This window comes from Mobula hypostoma, chromosome 4 (assembly GCF_963921235.1).
Source record: "Mobula hypostoma chromosome 4, sMobHyp1.1, whole genome shotgun sequence".
Taxonomy (NCBI): domain Eukaryota; kingdom Metazoa; phylum Chordata; class Chondrichthyes; order Myliobatiformes; family Myliobatidae; genus Mobula; species Mobula hypostoma.
Genome location: NC_086100.1, coordinates 153,413,094 through 153,431,009, shown reverse-complemented (window position 1 = coordinate 153,431,009; position 17,916 = coordinate 153,413,094). Strand labels below are relative to the sequence as shown.

The 17,916-nt window shown below is 42.4% G+C and overlaps 1 protein-coding gene across 9 annotated transcripts in view; it reads left to right on the top strand.

Annotated features, from left to right (window-relative positions):
- gpat3 (glycerol-3-phosphate acyltransferase 3) overlaps positions 1-17,916 on the top strand; it is an 82,020-nt gene that overhangs the window by 30,864 nt on the left and 33,240 nt on the right. For all 9 annotated transcript variants that reach the window (XM_063046740.1, XM_063046738.1, XM_063046737.1 and 6 more), the window contains exon 6: positions 2,901-2,990. In XM_063046740.1, the coding sequence (XP_062902810.1) occupies positions 2,901-2,990 (90 nt within the window). The remainder of the gene's footprint in view (positions 1-2,900; positions 2,991-17,916) is intronic.

The window sequence follows — 17,916 nt, the reverse complement described above, 5'->3', positions numbered from 1 at the left end:
GAGGTAATGGATAAAATAATGCGCATTGAGCTATAGTGCTCCAATTTCCTCCCATATCCCAGAGATGTTCTGTTAGCTTAAATAGCTACAATAAATGCTCCCTTGTGCAGGTGGATGGTTGGAGAATTCAGAACAATTGATGTGTCTGTGAGAGGGAATAAATTGCAGGGAGGTAAGTGGAAGGTTGGGATTGATGGAATAATTGGAAATCAGTCAGAAATTCAATGAGCAGAATATCCTCTTTCATTGTCTTAAGCAAATACAATAAACCATGTTTTCAGTGATCTGATGACTGTGACGCAGTGGTATCAGCGCCGGACTCTGGAGTGAAGGCTCCCGAGTTCGAAAACAAATCGGCCCCCCCCTCCCCCGAGCATGCTTTCCATCCATGCTGGGTTGAGTGTCGAACTAGCCACTCGGCCTTGTGAAAAAAGAAAGGGGTCGAGTCAGGAACGTTCATGTCGTGACCTGGTTAGTCTGAAAGGAGACTAATCCTGACACCACGCGCCAGACAAGAATGGCTGACTGTCTGGTGCGACACGCAAAAAAAAAAGTGATCTACTGTACTGTACTATAATCCTAACCTTACTATAAAACCCGCCGATAAGCAGGGGTGCTGTTGTAGTCTGGCATACTGACCCCTACCTTGCCGAGGCACAGCGTCAACTTGCGAATGCCTCCTCTTATTTACCCCTCGATCATGGCCACACTAAGGAGCACCAGGCCATTGTCTCCCACACCATCGCTAGCTTTATCAGCTCAGGGGATCTCCCATCCACTGCTACCAACCTTATAGTTCCCACAGCCCGCACTTCCCATTTCTACCTCCTACCCAAGATCCACAAACCTGCCTACCCAGGTCGACCCATTGTCTCAGCTTGCTCCTGCCCCACCGAACTCATTTCTGCATACCTTGACACGGTTTTATCCCCCCTTGTTCAATCCCTTCCCACCTATGTCCGTGACACTTCTCACGCTCTTAAACTTTTCAATGATTTTAAGTTCCCTGGCCCCCACAGCTTTATTTTCACCATGGATGTCCAGTCCCTATATACTTCCATCCCCCACCAGGAAGGTCTCAAAACTCTCTGCTTCTTTTTGGATTCCAGACCTAACCAGTTCCCCTCTACCACCACTCTGCTCCGTCTAGCGGAATTAGTCCTTACTCTTAATAATTTCTCCTTTGGCTCCTCCCACTTCCTCCAAACTAAAGGTGTAGCCATGGGCACCCGTATGGGTCCCAGCTATGCCTGCCTTTTTGTTGGCTTTGCGGAACAATCCATGTTCCAAGCCTATACTGGTATCTCTCTGCCTCTTTTCCTTTGCTACATTGACGACTGCATTGCTGCTGCTTCCTGCACGCATGCTGAGCTCATTGACTTCATTAACTTTGCTTCCAGCTTTCACCCTGCCCTCAAGTTTACCTGGTCCATTTCCGACACCTCCCTCCCCTTTCTTGATCTTTCTGTCTCTATCTCTGGAGACAGCTTATCTACTGATGTCTACTATAAGCCTACGGACTCTCACAGCTGCTTGGACTATCCCTGTTCTCACCCTGTCTCTTGCAAAAATGCCATCCCCTTCTCGCAATTCCTTCGTCTCTGCCGCATCTGCTCTCAGGATGAGGCTTTTCATTCCAGGACGAAGGAGATATCTTCCTTTTTTAAAGAAAGAGGCTTCCCTTCCTCCACCATCAACTCTGCTCTTAAACGTATCTTCCCCATTTCACGCACATCTGCTCTCACTCCATCCTCCCACCACCCCACTAGGAATAGGGTTCCCCTTGTCCTAACCTACCACCACACCAGCCTCCGGGTCCAACATATAATTCTTCGTAACTTCCGCCACCTCCAGCGGGATCTTACCACCAAGCACATCTTTCCCTCCCCGCCCCCTTTCTGCTTTCCACAGGGGTCGCTCCCTACCGACTCCCTTGTCCATTTGTTCCCCCCATCCTTTCCCACTGATCTCCCTCCCAGCACTTATCCTTGTAAGCGGAACAAGTGCTACACGTGCCCTTACACTTCCTCCCTTACCACCATTCAGGGCCCCAGACAGTCCTTCCAGGTGAGGCGACATTTCACCTGTGAGTCGGCTGGGGTGATATACTGCATCCGGTGCTCCTGGTGCGGCCTTCTATATATTGGCGAGACCCGACGCAGACTGGGAGACTGTTTCGCTGAACAGCTATGCTCTGTCCACCAGAGAAAGCAAGATTTCCCAGTGGTCACACATTTGAATTCCACGCCCCATTCCTATTCTGATATGTCTATCCACGGCCTCCTCTACTGTCAAGATGAAGCCACACTCAGGTTGGAGGAACAACACCTTATATTCCATCTGGGTAGCCTGCAACCTGATGGCATGAATATTGACTTCTCTAACTTCTGTTAATGCCCCTCCTCCCCTTCACACCCCATCCCTTATTTATTTATTTAATATATTTTTAATATATTCCCTTTTTTTTCTCTTTTTTTTCTCCATCTGTCCCTTTCACTATAACTCCTTGCCTGCTCTCCACCCTCTGGGCTCCCCTCCCCACTTCTCTTTCTCCTCGGGATTCCCGTCCCATGATCCTCTCCCTTCTCCAGCCTGGTATCCTTTTTGACAATCAACTTTCCAGCTCTTAGATCCACCCCCCCCCCTCCTGTCTTCTCCTATCATTTCGGATTTCCTCCTCCCCCTCACACTTTCAAATCTCTTACTATCTCTTCCTTCAGTTAGTCCTGACGAAGGGTCCCGGCCCGAAACGTCGACGGTACCTCTTCCTGTAGATGCGTTCACCAGCATTTTTTTGAGTGTGCTACTGTATTGGGAATCATTTTGTTCATGATAATACAATTCATTTTGTTTGAGAATTAAAAATAAAGTGATTTCTTGAAGTCTTTTGTTTCTTGCAGTGTGAAGATGTGGCTCAGTGAGCTTGTTCACTTGATGTGCTATAGGATATGTGCAAGGGGACTGTCTGCATCAATCCGTTACCACAACAAGTAAGTCTATAATAATCAAAAAATGATTTAAGTTTTTTTTTGTAATGATTTAGGGCAGAGCAGTTCTATCTGAGAAAAAATAGACAATAATCATTCTGCTCTGTTATTAAATCCACAGGGGAATTTCAATACAAAATGACCTTATCCCAGGGAAATATGGAATAGTTGAATAAGAACAAAGTTTTTTTCTTTAGATCTATAACATGACTTTGAAGCCACACCATTATAATGGCTCTTCCTCCAGCAACAGGTTTAGTCTCAGAAATAAGATTTAGACAGATTTTACCTTCTAGTTCCTAACATGCTCTGAATTTGGAACAACATCAAAGTATCAGCTCTGATTAGAGTTATGAAGTAGAGATGTCACGCAGGCGAAAAAGGCATAGATAATTTGGATTTCTGCTGCTGTATACTCTATGATGGAGGGAGGTGTTTCTCTGAATTAATCCTTTAACGAATTAAATATGAAAGTGGTCTAAAATTCCCTGATTTATAGAAATATTTAACAAGACATCATGCTTTTTGTGAACTTTCTGAATTTCAAGGCAATTTTAAGAAAGCAAATGTGTGAGAATATCATCACATTTGTTAAACTGTGCTTGAGAAGTAAAGTTTAATAGTTTTAGATAAGCATGCCTCTACTGCATGTTCTGAACTGGGAGCAAGTTAGTATCAAGGAGGAGATTTGAGATGCTGGAATCTGCAGCAACAAACAGGAGCTGGAGGAACTTCGCAGAGCGGGTAGCATCTGTAGACCCTCCTGATGAAGGGTCTCGGCCTGAAACGTCGACTGTACATCTTCCTAGAGATGCTGCCTGGCCTGCTGCGTTCACCAGCAACTTTGATGTGTGTTGCTTCAATTTCCAGCATCTGCAGAATTCCTCGTGTTTGCGTTTTTAAATTACAGGAGGGGGTGTTTTAAATTCTTGAAACAATTTGAGTGTCGCCCTGTACAAGCTGGATTGACTGGGCCTCAGCAGTGTCATGTGGGCAGGTTTGTTGGTGTCACTGGAGGAAGTTAAACTAATCCTGAAGAGGGATGTGGAATTAAATGGGAGAATCAATGTAGACTGGGAAATACGGACTGCATTAATGTAAGTTCATCTGGTTATAGGAAAGATGTTATTAAACTGAAGAGAGTGCAAAAAAGATTTACAAAAATATTGTCAGGACTTGAGAGACTGATTTGTAGGGAGAACTTGGACAGGCAAAGATCTTTTTTCTTGGATCCTCGGAGACAGGGAGGTAATCTTATGGCAGTATACAAAATCACATGGGGCGAATGCACTCAGTCTTTTTCCCAGGGCTGGCACATAAGTTTAAGATGAGAGGGGAAAGATTTACCAGGAGTTTTGAGGGGCAACTTTTTTCCCCCACACACAGGGTGGTATGTGTATGGAATGAGCTCAGTAAAATAGCAGGCCATGGGTAACCCTAGTAATTTTAAGGTAGGGACATGTTTGGCACAACTTTGTGGGCCAAAGGGCCTGTATTGTGCTGTAAGTTCTCTATGTTTCTGTGAACTGCCAGAAGTAGTTGAGGCAGGTACAATAACAACTTTTAAAAGACAGCAGGATGTGAGTATGGATAGGAAATGTTTAGAAAGTAAAGGGACTAGCTTGATGGGCATCTTGGACAGCAGGGATAAGTTGGGCCAAAGGGCTTGTTTCCTTGGAATATAACATATGAAGTTGTATAATATCGCATGGAAACAGATTGAGGGGAAGTGCAAGGATCCAGAAGAAAGTTTCAATACATTTGTGTAGAAAATAACATCGAGGGGAACGTGCAAGTAACCATGGAGTTATGATGTGGCAGTAAGAGAGACCAGGTTCGGGTCATTACTGGGTTGGGTACTAATACTACTGGACACTAGATCTTGAGGAAAGAAGAGATGCAGGAGATAATACTGAATGAAACAATTATAATGCTGGAGTCATGAGCAACAGTCTTATTGACATGACCAACTCTTAGCAAACTAACTCCATGAGGATAGATAACGCAAAGTATGAGTCATCTTATATTGTACTATTGTAACATACTGAGCAGAAATTGGAGTGGAGAATTCACCTTTAAACCATGAAATACTTGCCTTATAAGCCAACTACATCATCCAGATTCACTGCTGTTCTGGGTACAAGCTAAGTTACAAGAAACAAAACCAGAAATGGAGACATTTTTCTTCACCTTATGTGGATATTTACTCAAAGATGGCCAGAAACCTAGATGCAGAGAAATGGTGTCTAAAAATTGGGAAGTGGTGGTCTGTAAACGTTTGGCGTCAGGATTGTGACATGGAACATGGAACTGCACAGCACAGTGCAGGCATTTCGGCTCACAATCTTGTGCTGACTTTTTAACCTACTTCAAGGTAATTCTAATGCTTATCTCCCACATAGCCCTCCTAACCAGAGTTTTATAGAGCTGCAACATTACCTTGCAGTTCATGAACACAATTTCCCGACTAATGAAGGACAACATGCCTTATGCCTTCCAAACAAACCTATCAACCTGAGTGGCAACTTTGAGTGGTCTGTGGACATGGACCCCAGTTCCCTCACACTAGTAAGAATCCTATCATTAATGCTGCATTCCAAAGTGTAATGCTGTACTTCCTGTAGTAATCTGGGGTATATTCCCCTCCAGCTTTGGAGACTTATCTATTCCAATGTTTTTCAAAAGTTCCAGCACGTTATTTTCTTTGACGTTGGCATGTTCCAGCATATTAACCTGTTCTAAGCTGTCCTCACCTTTTAGACTGCACCTTTTGACAGGGTCTTCCCCTTGTACTCACTTGTGAATACTGAAGTCAAGTATTCATTAAGGATCTCTCCTACTTCCTGTGACTCCAGATTCAGATTCAGATTTATTTATTTTTCCCTATTGAAACATTTGTCTTAACAACTGGCACAACCTAACGATGTACTGGAGCAGCTGTAAGTGCATTCCAGCGTCAACATAGTATGCCCACCATGGTCAGCAGACCAACACCAGCAGCAGCAGCAGCACCACCAACAAAACAAAAATGACAACAACAACAACAACCCCCCCTTCCTCCCTCCCACTCACACGCTCTCACACGCATGCCTCCAACTGCAGGACAGGCCCCTTCCAGGACCCCAACCTAGAGTTTCTGGCCTAGACTTGCTGATATTGGGCCTCCAACATCCATACATGTTTCCCCTTTATCACTGATCGGTCCTACCCTCACTCTAGTCATCCCACTGTTCTTCATATATGTGTAGAACGCCTTGGGATTTTCCCTAATCCTTCTCGCCAAGGCCTTCTCATGTCCCCTTCTAGCTCCACTAAATCTCTTCTTAAGCTCCTTCCTTGTGACCTTATAACTCTTAGAAGTTCTGGTCCTTGCTTCTCAAACCTTAAGTATGCGTCTTTCTTTCTCCTGACTAGCTGTTCCACATCTTTTGTCCTTCACCCTACCATCCTCTCCCTGCCTCAGTTCTGCTTATCCAGAACTCCATGCAAGTGCTCCATACACAATCTCCAGACTTCCATTGTGCATTTCCCTGAGTACATCTGTTCCTAATTCATGCTGCCAAATGCTTGCCTAATAGCAATCCCTCCCCCAATTGAATACATTTCCATATTGTCTGCTCCTCTCCCTGTCTAAGGACGTGGTAAAAGTCAGGTAGTTGTGGTCATTGTCTTCAAGATGCCCATCCACAGAGAGATCTGTTCCCTGACCAGGTTCATTGCCTGGTACCAGGTCCAGTAGGGTCTCTCCTCTAGTTGGCCGTCTACACACTGTGTCAGGAGTCCTTCCCAGGGAAGCCTAACAAATTCTGCCCACCAAAACCTTTTGCACTAAGGAACTGCCAATCAATTAGGGAAGTCAAAGTCTCCCATGAAAACAGCCCATCATAAAAATGTAATTGCGAAGAAAGCACAACACCACCACTACTTCCTTAGGAGTCTGCGGCAATTCAGCACAACATCAAAAACTTTGATAAACTTCTATTGATGTGTGGTTGAAAGTGTATTGATGTCATTTAGAAATTTAATTGCTGTTGCATTTAAAGAGATCCCACTACCAAACACATTGTTCCCTTTCATTCCCTTTCAAACACCAAGGCCATTTCCTTTAAGACCCCCGGTTCACCTTTGGTCCTCATAACCCTTTCAACAGACCCCACCCCCACCAACCCCCTTGTGGTACTTTCCCATGCACTCATGAATAAAGCAACCTTTCACCCCTTTGTTTTCCATCGTCCAGGGACGGAAACAGTGTAGCAGCATTCACTTGTACTTCTTCCAATCTATGTACTGCATATGGCGTTCATCATCTGGTTTGTTCTGCACAGGAGAACCCAAAAACATATTGGATGGCCACTTTGCAGAGTACTTGTATTCAGTCTGCAGCTTCCTGTTATTGAATTGAATTGAATTGACTCTGACTTTATTTCTTATATCCGTCATATACATGAGTAAATTCCTTACGTTACATCTCCATCTAAATGTGCAATTTATAGTAACTTATAATAAATAGTATGTACAACAGGGCAGTCAATATAACATAGAAATACAATTGTATCAGTGTGAATTAATCAGTCTGATTGCCTAGTGGAAGAAGTTGTCCTGGAGCCTGTTGATCCTGGCTTTAATGCTGCAGTACTGTTTCCCGGATCGTAGTAGCTGGAACAGTTTGTGGTTGGGGTGACTCAGGTCCCCAGTGATCTTTCGGGCCCTTTTTACACACCTGTCTTTGTAAATGTCCCGAATAATGGGAAGTTCACATCAACAGAATCGCTGGGCTGTCCGCATCACTCTCTGCCAAGTCCTACGATTGAGTGAAGTACAATTCCCAAACCAGACAGTGATGCAGCCAGTCAGGATGCTCTCAATTGTGCCCTTATATGAAAGTTCTTAGGATTTGGGGGCCCATACCAAACTTCTTCAACCGTCTGAGGTGAAAGAGGCACTATTGTGCCTTTTTCACCACACAGCCAATATGTACAGACCACGTGAGATACTTGATGATGTGTATGCCAAGGAACTTAAAGCTGTTCACCCTCTCAACCCCAGATCCATTGATGTCAATAGAGGTTAGCCTGTCTCCATTGCTCCCATAGTCCACAACCAGCTTATTTGTTTCTGTAACAGTGAGGGAGAGGTTGTTTTCTTGACACCTCTGTGTCAGAGAGATGACTTCTTCTCTGTAGGCTGTCTCCTTATTATTTGAGATTAGGCCAATCCGTGTCATGTCATCAGCAAATTTAATTAGCTGCTTCTTTAATTCTTTATCTCACTCCCACTCTGACTTAACTGTCTGTGACCTCCTCAGGTTAATGGCAAGCTTAAGAAACAACACTTCATGTTCCAGCTGGGCATGTTACAGCTTCCTGGGTTCCATGATGAATTCTATAACTTAATGTAATTGTATGCATCGTTCACCCTTCTGTGATGTTGGTTGCTTCCCCTGCCCCACCCCCATCCCCACTTCCTTTATCTTTGGAAATGGAGGACGTGGCCAGCATATCTGCCGAGCGTGGCTTCCTGCTCTATGTTTTGCAATTTGTATGTTCTTTTGCCTGTGTTCCCATTCTTGAACTGCTTCTTTCATCAGTGATTAACAGGACTTTGAACATTTGCACTTGTTTCTCAAACATTTTAATTGTGCAAGGAGAACAGCTCGGCCTCTGTCACCAAACTATTCTGAAGTCTGAACAAAGAAATGCTATTTTTATATTGAAGTTGACTAGTTGGATACTGATATAGACCAATCGCTAACCTTGTTTATGTTCAATTTCCTTATTCAGTTACCAATCACACTATGATACATGTGCCAATAGAATCTGTGCATTAAAGGCCAATAATAATTCACATTTGGTAAGATAACTGCTCAATAGTGTCACCCTAGAATCATTCAGTTGCATCCTTGTCATGATATGCCAAATGCCTCCAGTCCCCTGCTGTGCAAAGGGGAGATATGTTCTTCAAAGATCTTTCTTGCCTGGGTTGACTGTACATTATCTGTAAACTATCCTTGCCTACAGATTATCTTAACCCTTGCCTTGCCATAACTTCCACACTTCCATTCACATATTGATAAGAAAACATTGTTAACTGTTTCTCCCCTTTACCACTCCAGTTTTACTGGCCAGCATCAGTTTGCTGATCCTAAAGATGACACATTTCCTGCAGCTTAACAAGCTTCTTTTATCTGTCTCTCAGTTCTGATGAAAGGTCTTCAACCTGAATGTTAACTCTGTTTTCTTCCCATGGATCTCATCTAACCTGCCTAGTACTTCCAGCATTTTCTGTTTTTATTTCACAAATTTATAACATTGATGCTTTTTGAAACTTCAAGAGAATAGTAATGCAATAAATTCAAGGTACTTGGCAAGGTTAATCTTGTAATGAACTAATTTTTATTTGATACTTTATGGAGTTGTAAAGTGTAAAATTTGCCAAAGTATAACGTATCAAATTAAGACTTTTTGAAATTTAACTTGATGCCCAATACAGGCAAGGAGACTAAGTATTATTCATTTATTTAGTGATACAGCAGGGAGAAAGCTCTTCTGACCTTTCAAGCCACACCACCCCCACAACTCCCAAAAAATCTGATTAACCTTAACTTAATCATGGGAAAATTTAATGACTAGTTAACCTACCCTGTATATCTTTGGACTGTGGGAGGAAACCAGAGCACCCGGGGAAAACCACGCATTCCATGGGGAGAACATACAGACTCCTTAGAGAATGGTGCTGGAATTGATCTCTGGAATGCCCTGAGCTGTACCTATATTGGATAGGCACAATAGCATTCTTGTTTCTCAGTATGGTGTGTGGGCTTATTCAGATTGTGCAGGATGATGTACTGACATTTGATGATTCATCATTGTAGGCGTATTCAATATACTACTTGTTTGTTTTATAAATGTTTCAAGAGAACATTGTCATTTCCAAAGATCCTTAATGAAAACAACTTTAAGGGGATTTTTGTGCAACAGCAGCATGGAAAATAATATGCTGAGCATTCCAAAAAGAGAGTGAAACATATTGGAGCAATTAATTGCTCGAAGTATGTGTCAGCTTCACACAAGGGAGCCCAATGCCATATTTTGCTAATAGTAACACGCACAAAATACTGGGGGAACTCAACAGGACAGGGGTCATCTATGCAGAGGACTAAACAATGGATGTTTTGGGCCGAGACCCTTCATAAATCCTGATAAACCTGCAAAATCTCTTCTGTTTGCTATATTGCTAACAATTCTCTGCACTTAATCAACAACAACTTGCACTTAAAAAACTGCAGATGCTGGATGTCTGTAATAAAAACTAAATAATGCACCACTCTGGAGATCAGGCAGCATCTGTGCAAAGGGAAAGACCCTTTTGTCAGAAGAGTCCTTGACCTGAAACACTAATACTACTTCATTCCACGGATGCTGCTTGATCTACTGAGTGCTTCCAACAATTTTTGATGTATTTACATCCTCAAATATTATAGTACCATTCACGTAATGAATTGGCTCAAGGAGTTTTACAGGAGTTTAGCACTGAGTCACATTGGGAGATATTGGGAGGGATGACCTAAGCCTGGTCAGAGGTAGGTTTTAAGGAGTACATAAGATATAGGAATGGAATTAGGCTATTTGGTCCATTGAGTCTGCTCTACCATTTCATCATGGCTGATCCATTTTCCCTCTCAGCCCCAGTCTCCTGCCTTCTTCCCGTATCCCTTCATGTCATGACTAATTAAGAATCTATCGACCTCTGCCTTAAATATACCCAATAACTTGGCCCCCACAGCCACCTACGGATTCATCAATAAATTCCTCCTCATCTCTGTTCTAAAAGGATGCCCCTCTATTCTGAGGCCATGTCCTCTGGTCTTAGACTCTCCCAGCAGAGGAAACATCCTCTCCACATCCACTTTATCAAGGTCTTTCATAATTCAATATTCTAAATTCCAGTGAATACAGGCCCAGAGCCATCAAATGTTCTTCATATGACAAGCCTTTCAATCCTGGAATCAGTTTCGTGAACCTCTTTCAAACTCTCTCCAAAGTCAGCACATCCTTTCTTGCATAAGGGGCCCAAAACTGCTCACAATATTCCAAGTGAGGCCTCACCAGTGCTTTATAAAGCCTCAACATTACATCTTTGTTTTTATGAATGCTAGCATCACATTAGCCTTCTATACCACCAGCTCACCCTGCAAATGAAACATTAGTGAATCCTGAACAAGGACTCCCAAGTCACTTGGCACCTCAGATTTTTGAATTTTCTCTCCATTTAGAAAATATTCTGTGCTTTTATTTCTTCTACCAAAGTGCATGACCACGCACTTCCCGACACTGTATTCCATCTGCCATCTCTTTGCCCATTCTCCTAATCTGTTTCAGTCCTTCTGTAGCCTCTCTACTTCCTCCACATATTCCTGCCACTCCACCTATCTTTGTATTGTCTGCAAACTTGGCCACAAATTCATCAATTCTGTCATCCAGATCATTGACATATAAAGTAAAAAGAAGCCGTCCTAACATAGGCCCCTGTGGAACATCACTAATCACTAGCAGCCAGCCAGAAAAAGCTCCCTTTATTCCTGCTCTTTTCCTCCTGCCATTCAGCCAAAGTTCAGTCCTTGTTAGTATCTTTCCTGTAACGCCATGGGCAGCCTCATGTGTGACATCTTGTCAAAGGCTTTCTGAAAACCCAAGTATACAACATCCACCAATTCTCCTTTGTCTATCCTGTTCGTTATTTCTTGAAAGAATTCCAAAAAATTTATCAGGTAAGATTTTCTCTTGAGGAAACCATGGCCTATTTTATCATGTGCTTCCAAGTACCCCAAAACCACAACCACAACAATCGACCCCCAACATCTTTCCAACCACTGAGGTCAGACTAACTGGCCTATAATTTCCTTTCTTCTGCCTCTCTCCCTTCCGGAAGAATGGAGTGACATTTGCAATTTTCTAGTACTCTGGAGCTATGACGGAATCAACTGATTCTTGAAAGATCAATACTAATTCCTCCACAAGCTCTTCAGCTACCTCTTTCAGAACCCTGGGGTGTAGTCCATCTGGTCCAGATGATTTATCTACATTTAAGACCTTACCGTTTACCAGAAACCTTCTCCCTAGTAATGGCAACTTCACACATTTCGGCCACCGGACACTCTCGAATTTCTGACATACTGCTAGTGTCTTCCACAGTGAAGACTGATGCAAAATACATATTCAGTTCATCCACCATTTTCTTTTTCCCCATTACTATCTCTCCAGCGTCATTTTCCAGTGGCCCAATATCTCCTCTCGCCTCTCTATTACTATATATATATATATATCTGAAGAAACTTTTGGTAACTCTTTAGTATTACTGGCTAACTTAACTTTGTGTGTTGAAAGGCCTAAACAGAGTAGATGTGGAAAGGATGTTTCGCGTGATGGGAGAGTCTAGGACAAGAGGACACAGCCTTAGCGTAGAGGGGCGTCCATTCAAAACAGAGATGTGGAGAAATTTCTTTAGCCAGAGGGTGGTGAATTTGTGGGATTTGTTGCCATGTGTGGCTGTGGGGGCCAGGCCATTGGGTATATTTAAGGCGGAGATTGATAGGTTCTTGATTGGACATGGCATCAAAGGTTATGGGGAGAAGGCTGGGAAATGGGGTTGAGGAGGAGAAAATAAAGGATCAGCCATGATTGAATTGTGGAGCAGACTCGATGGGCCAAATGGCCTTATTCTGCTCCTATGACTTATGGTTTTGTGGTCTATGGTCTTGTATATCCAGCACTTTTCAAACTGCTTCCAAAAATTCCAGCCATTGCTGCTCTGCCATCATTCCTGCCAGTGTTCCTTTCCGGTCAATTTTGGCCAACTTCTCTCTCATGGCTCTGTAATTCCCTTTACTCCACTGTAATACAGATATATCTGACATTAGCTTCTCCCTCTCAAAAAGCAGAGTGAATTCTATCATGGGCCCTTAAAGATTTCTTCACCCTAAGCTCTTTTCAGTTCTGGTTCATTGCACAACATCCACTCCAGAGTAGCTGATTCCCCAGTGGGTTCAACCACGAGCTGCTCAAAGAAGCCATCTCATAGGCATTCCCCTCAGGATCGAGCACCAACCTGGTTTTCTTAATCTACCTACATATTGAAATCCCCTCAGGATCGAGCACCAACCTGGTTTTCCTAATCTACCTACATATTGAAATCCCCCAGGATCATCGTAACATTGTCCTTTTGAAGTGTGCTTTCTATCTCCTGTTGTAATTTGTAGACCACACCTCTACCACTGTTGGGGGGTCTGCATATAATGGTCTTTTTACCTTTTGTAATTCCTTAGCTCTACCCATGACGATTCAACACCTTCTGAACCTATGTCCCCTCTTTCTAATGAGTTGATTTTTTACCAACAAAGCCACGCCACCCCCTCTGCCTATCTACCTGTCCCTTTGGTTTAATGTGTATCTTTGAATGTCAAGCTCCCAGATGTAATCTTCTTTCAGCCATGATTCAGTGATGCCCACAACATCATACATGTCAATCTGTAACTGTGCTACAAGTTCAACTGCCTTATTCCATTTACTTTGCGCATTCAAATGAAACACCTTCAGTACTGTGCTGACCCTTTGCGATTTTTCTCTGACTTTTACATTGCAACTTATCCTGTTGGCTGCAATTTTGACCTATCATCAGACTGTCCTTGCTAGCAGTCTCACTACACACTGTCTCTGTTTACAAACCAACTACCTCATCTTCAGCACTATCACTCCAGTTCCCATCCCCCCGCCAAATTAGTTTAAACCCTCCCGAATACCTCTAGCAAACTTGCCTGCAAGGATATTGGTCCCACTCGGGTTCAGGTGTAACCCATCCCTTTTTACAGGTCATACCTTCCCCAGAAGAGATCCCAATGATCCATAAATCTGAACCATTGCCCCCCAAGTCCTGTCCCTCAGCCACATATCCATCTGCTAAATCATCCTGTTCTTAACCTCACTGGCACTGGACACAGAGATGACTACCCTGGAGGTCCTGTTTTTCAACTTTCTACCTAGCTCCCTGATATCTCTCTTCAGGACTCCCTCATCTTCCTTATCTATGTCATCAGTGCCACTGCATATCAAGACTTCTGGCTGCTCACCCTCCCCATTTAGAATGCCATGGATCCAATCTGATATATTCCTGACCCTGTCACCCGGGAGGCAGCATACCATCCAGGTGTCTCTATCGCACACATAGAAACTCGTCTCTATTCCTCTAATTACGGAATGAATTCAAGAGTTTAGGGTACACGTGAAAATGTGTCTGCTAAATTAAAATAAAGAGACTGGATTTAGAGATCCTTGTGGGTTGGGGTAAAATTATAAAGTTGAAGGTGGTTGTAGGAGGCAGATATGGTGAACTTATTGACAGATATGAAAACAAGATTAAGGGTATTTTTAAAAATTGCGCATTTATTGTATATTGAGAGATAATTTTCTGAGGAAGCTTGGGCAGTTTGAAGTTAAAGCACATGTTTATGCAATAGCCAGATTATACAGTATGTTTGTACTTTATTTTCAGTGTGGATGATAGAAAAAATGGAGGGCTATATAGGAGGGAAGGGTTAGATTGAGCTTAGAGTAAGTTATAAGATTGGCACAACATTGTGGGCAAAAGGGTCTGTACTGTGCTGCAGTATTCTATGTTCTTTGAAACAATGTGTTATTTTATGAGGTTACATACCTATTTTGGATTGTAAAACGTAGACAGGAGGAAATCTGCAGATGCTGGAAATTCAAGCAACACATACAAAAAATGCTGGACGAAGGGTCCTGGCCTGAAACGTCAACTGTACCTCTTCCTATAGATGCTGCCTGGCCTGCTGCGTTCCACCAGCACTTTTTGTGTGTATTTTGGATTGTATTGGGTTCTCTAATATAACCCTGTTCAACTCCTGATGTTGGCGCAGTTGTGGAAGGTGTGAAAGTGAATAATTGGTATAGTGGAAGCTATTTCGCTCTTAGTTTGCTGTAAGGGAATTCCTGAGCAATAGGTGCTTTCAGCTCATCTGAGAAAAAGAAAGTGATTCCAATGTTGGTGGAAGTGTGGCGACCCACTTTCTACACAAGTGAAGCGGCTCACAAAATAGCCTGCGCGTGGGGAGGGACTTCTGTAACGCACCTCTGACGTCATTTCCGCCCGGAGAGGGCTGGAGGGGAACTGCTTAAAAGCCAGTGCCGCGAAGTTTGAATAACCGAGTCTCGAGTGCGACTTACAGACTGCGTGTCATTATTTCTAGCTCTGTGTGTAGCACATCGCTACAGAAGGAAATTTCTGTTACCAGAGTAACACACACAAAATGCTGGAGGAACTCAGCAGGCTAGGCAGCATCTAGGAAACGAGTACAGTTGGTGTTTTGGGCTGAAACCCTCAGTCCTGCCGAAGGGTTTCAGCGTGAAATGTCGACTGTTTACTATTTTCCTAGATGCTGCCTGGCCTGCTGAGTTTCTCCAGCATTTTGTGTGTGTTGCTCGAATTTCCAGCATCTGCAGATGTTCTCTTGTTTGTTATTTACCATAGTGTTTTATATCTCATTAATTGCTAGTAATAACATCATTGGCAATATTAAATAACTGCAGATGATCATGCATTGACTCGGAAATGAAACAATCCCAAATATTTTTTTAAATAACATGATATCATAATACTTCTAATTTGGTGGTGAAGTAATTAGCAACGTTGCAATAATGGTGCAGCTTGGATTCCAGCAATTGTCACAATATTAAAACAAAGCCGCTAAATTATATATATTACCCAGCCCCGCCCCCATTCAATTTTAATTCTTTCTTTCCAACACTACCTATTTTGACCCGTATGACATTTCTTTTCATCTGCAATGAAATTGTTCCAAAAATATTTATGACTATCCCACCCCTCCAATAACTATTAAGCAATTGTGAAACTTAATCTGTTGTAGCCACATGTAGTAGATTTGTCAGCCCTTCCTGGAGCTTGTCTTTGAAATTAAATGATTATGCTTTTAACTCTCTGATTTCTTAGTGTTCCATTACTGTATATAATTATGGGCAAAGAATGTTGACACCTACCTTCTCTGTATATATGCGATGAGCATGATTTCTGCTGCATGCTACATAAAGGGAATTCCTGATTTCATGAACATCAGTATAACTTCTGGGGTAATGCATTATGAAGTCCCTGTAATACATTGCGTTATATTCATTAACAAATAATTTGCCTTCATAAATGGTTTCAATTAGAAAATGTTTTAAACAGTTTTGCATTTTTCTTGTTATAGCGATCCAGAATTTAATAATTAATCAGGTGTGTTTGTTTGACACTGCTTATTTTTCACAACTTTATGTTGTATTGGTGCTGTCACACCTTTTGTGGGGGGAGGGTGGATTGGGATGGTGAGGAGGCTGAGTGGTGGAGGATAGGTGAAAACTCTTACGTCCTACAAATATTGAATATAATTTGGAAGGAAATGAAATTATAACAGAAAGTAGCAGCTAGTGAAGTTATAAAAACGTATGTGTGCTATTTACTCAATTGGATTTCAGATATGGTTATTTAGGCTAACTAGGCTTAAGGTCTTTGGCAGTCTTTGAATGGTCTTTCTGTTTTCCTTCTCGGTTTACTTAAGCTTTTTCTCTAACTTAATTACAGAAGAACAAGAGCCATTTTATTCAATCATGATTTAACAGTACAAAACTATTCCAAAGCAAATAGTGCAGATTGCGAAATGTGTCAGCTTAATCTGAGTTTCAATTCCCTCCTTAATTATTTGGAAGAGCTAGTGACTTTGAAAGATTGCAAGAGCGATGAGCAGTTTTGCATAGTTGCGACAGCTTTCCTGCTCCGGCTAGTTTGTCCACAGAATTGATCAAGCCAGCCAGAAAGACAATAGAGTTTAGAGTTATTGAGATGTTCCATCATGGGAGACCATTCAGCTTATTATTTTCAAGGCAGTTGAAAAGGAACTCTTTAACTTAATCCCATCTTCATGTACCAATTCCATAGTCCCTGCATGTTGTAGCCTTTCAAGTACATATCAGTTTTACTAATGTGATTGGGTTTCTGTATCTACCATCCTTTCAGACTGTTACAGACCCCTGGTGGGGGGAAAATGTTCTCTCCTTCTCCCTGCTAATAGGTTTCCATCATTCACTTCAAACTTATGCCTCTTATGTTTTTGGTTTCTCTGCTCATGGAACTATTTTCTTTGTATTTCTTTCTAATTCTTTGAATAAGTCTCTCCTTAGCTGACTTTTTTATAAAGCAAAAAATCTCATACATCTGATCTTTCCTCGTAGCTACACTTTTCTATTCTTAACAAGATCTTTGTAAACCATGTTTTCTGGCATGGCGAAGGCAAAAACAGACTTGGAAATATGATAAGAGCCCAGTAGGTCAGGCAGTACCTATGAATGGGAATAAGCAGTTGACGTTTCATGAAGGGTCTGGGCCCAAAATGTCAATTGTTTATTCCCAACTGTATGTAACGCTCAGTTATATTGGCTGGTATATGTCTAGGGGAAATCCCGCCCAGCTCTTGCCTGAATGCTTCCCACTGAGTCGTTCGCTGCACCCCTGCCGGGATGCTGCCTGACCTGCTGAGCTCCTCCAGCACATTGTGTTCATTGCTCTGTATTTCAGCATCTGCGCTACCTCTTGTATGTATGGAGACATGGTGAGCTATTTTGACTTGCATTTAGTGACTTGAACTGTAAAGACATCAGACTGTTTCTAGAATGGATTTCAATAAATTCATTCCACCAGGACAATAACTAGTAGCAGAAGTTTCTTTATCCAGTTTGTGGTGCAGTCACGTACCAGATAGACAAGGAATGGAGAAGAATTAAGCATCTACTCCACATCCTCAGCCTAAGAAATTAGGCATGACCCTAATGACTCTTGGCCATTTTAATCAATGTTAGGAGAGAAA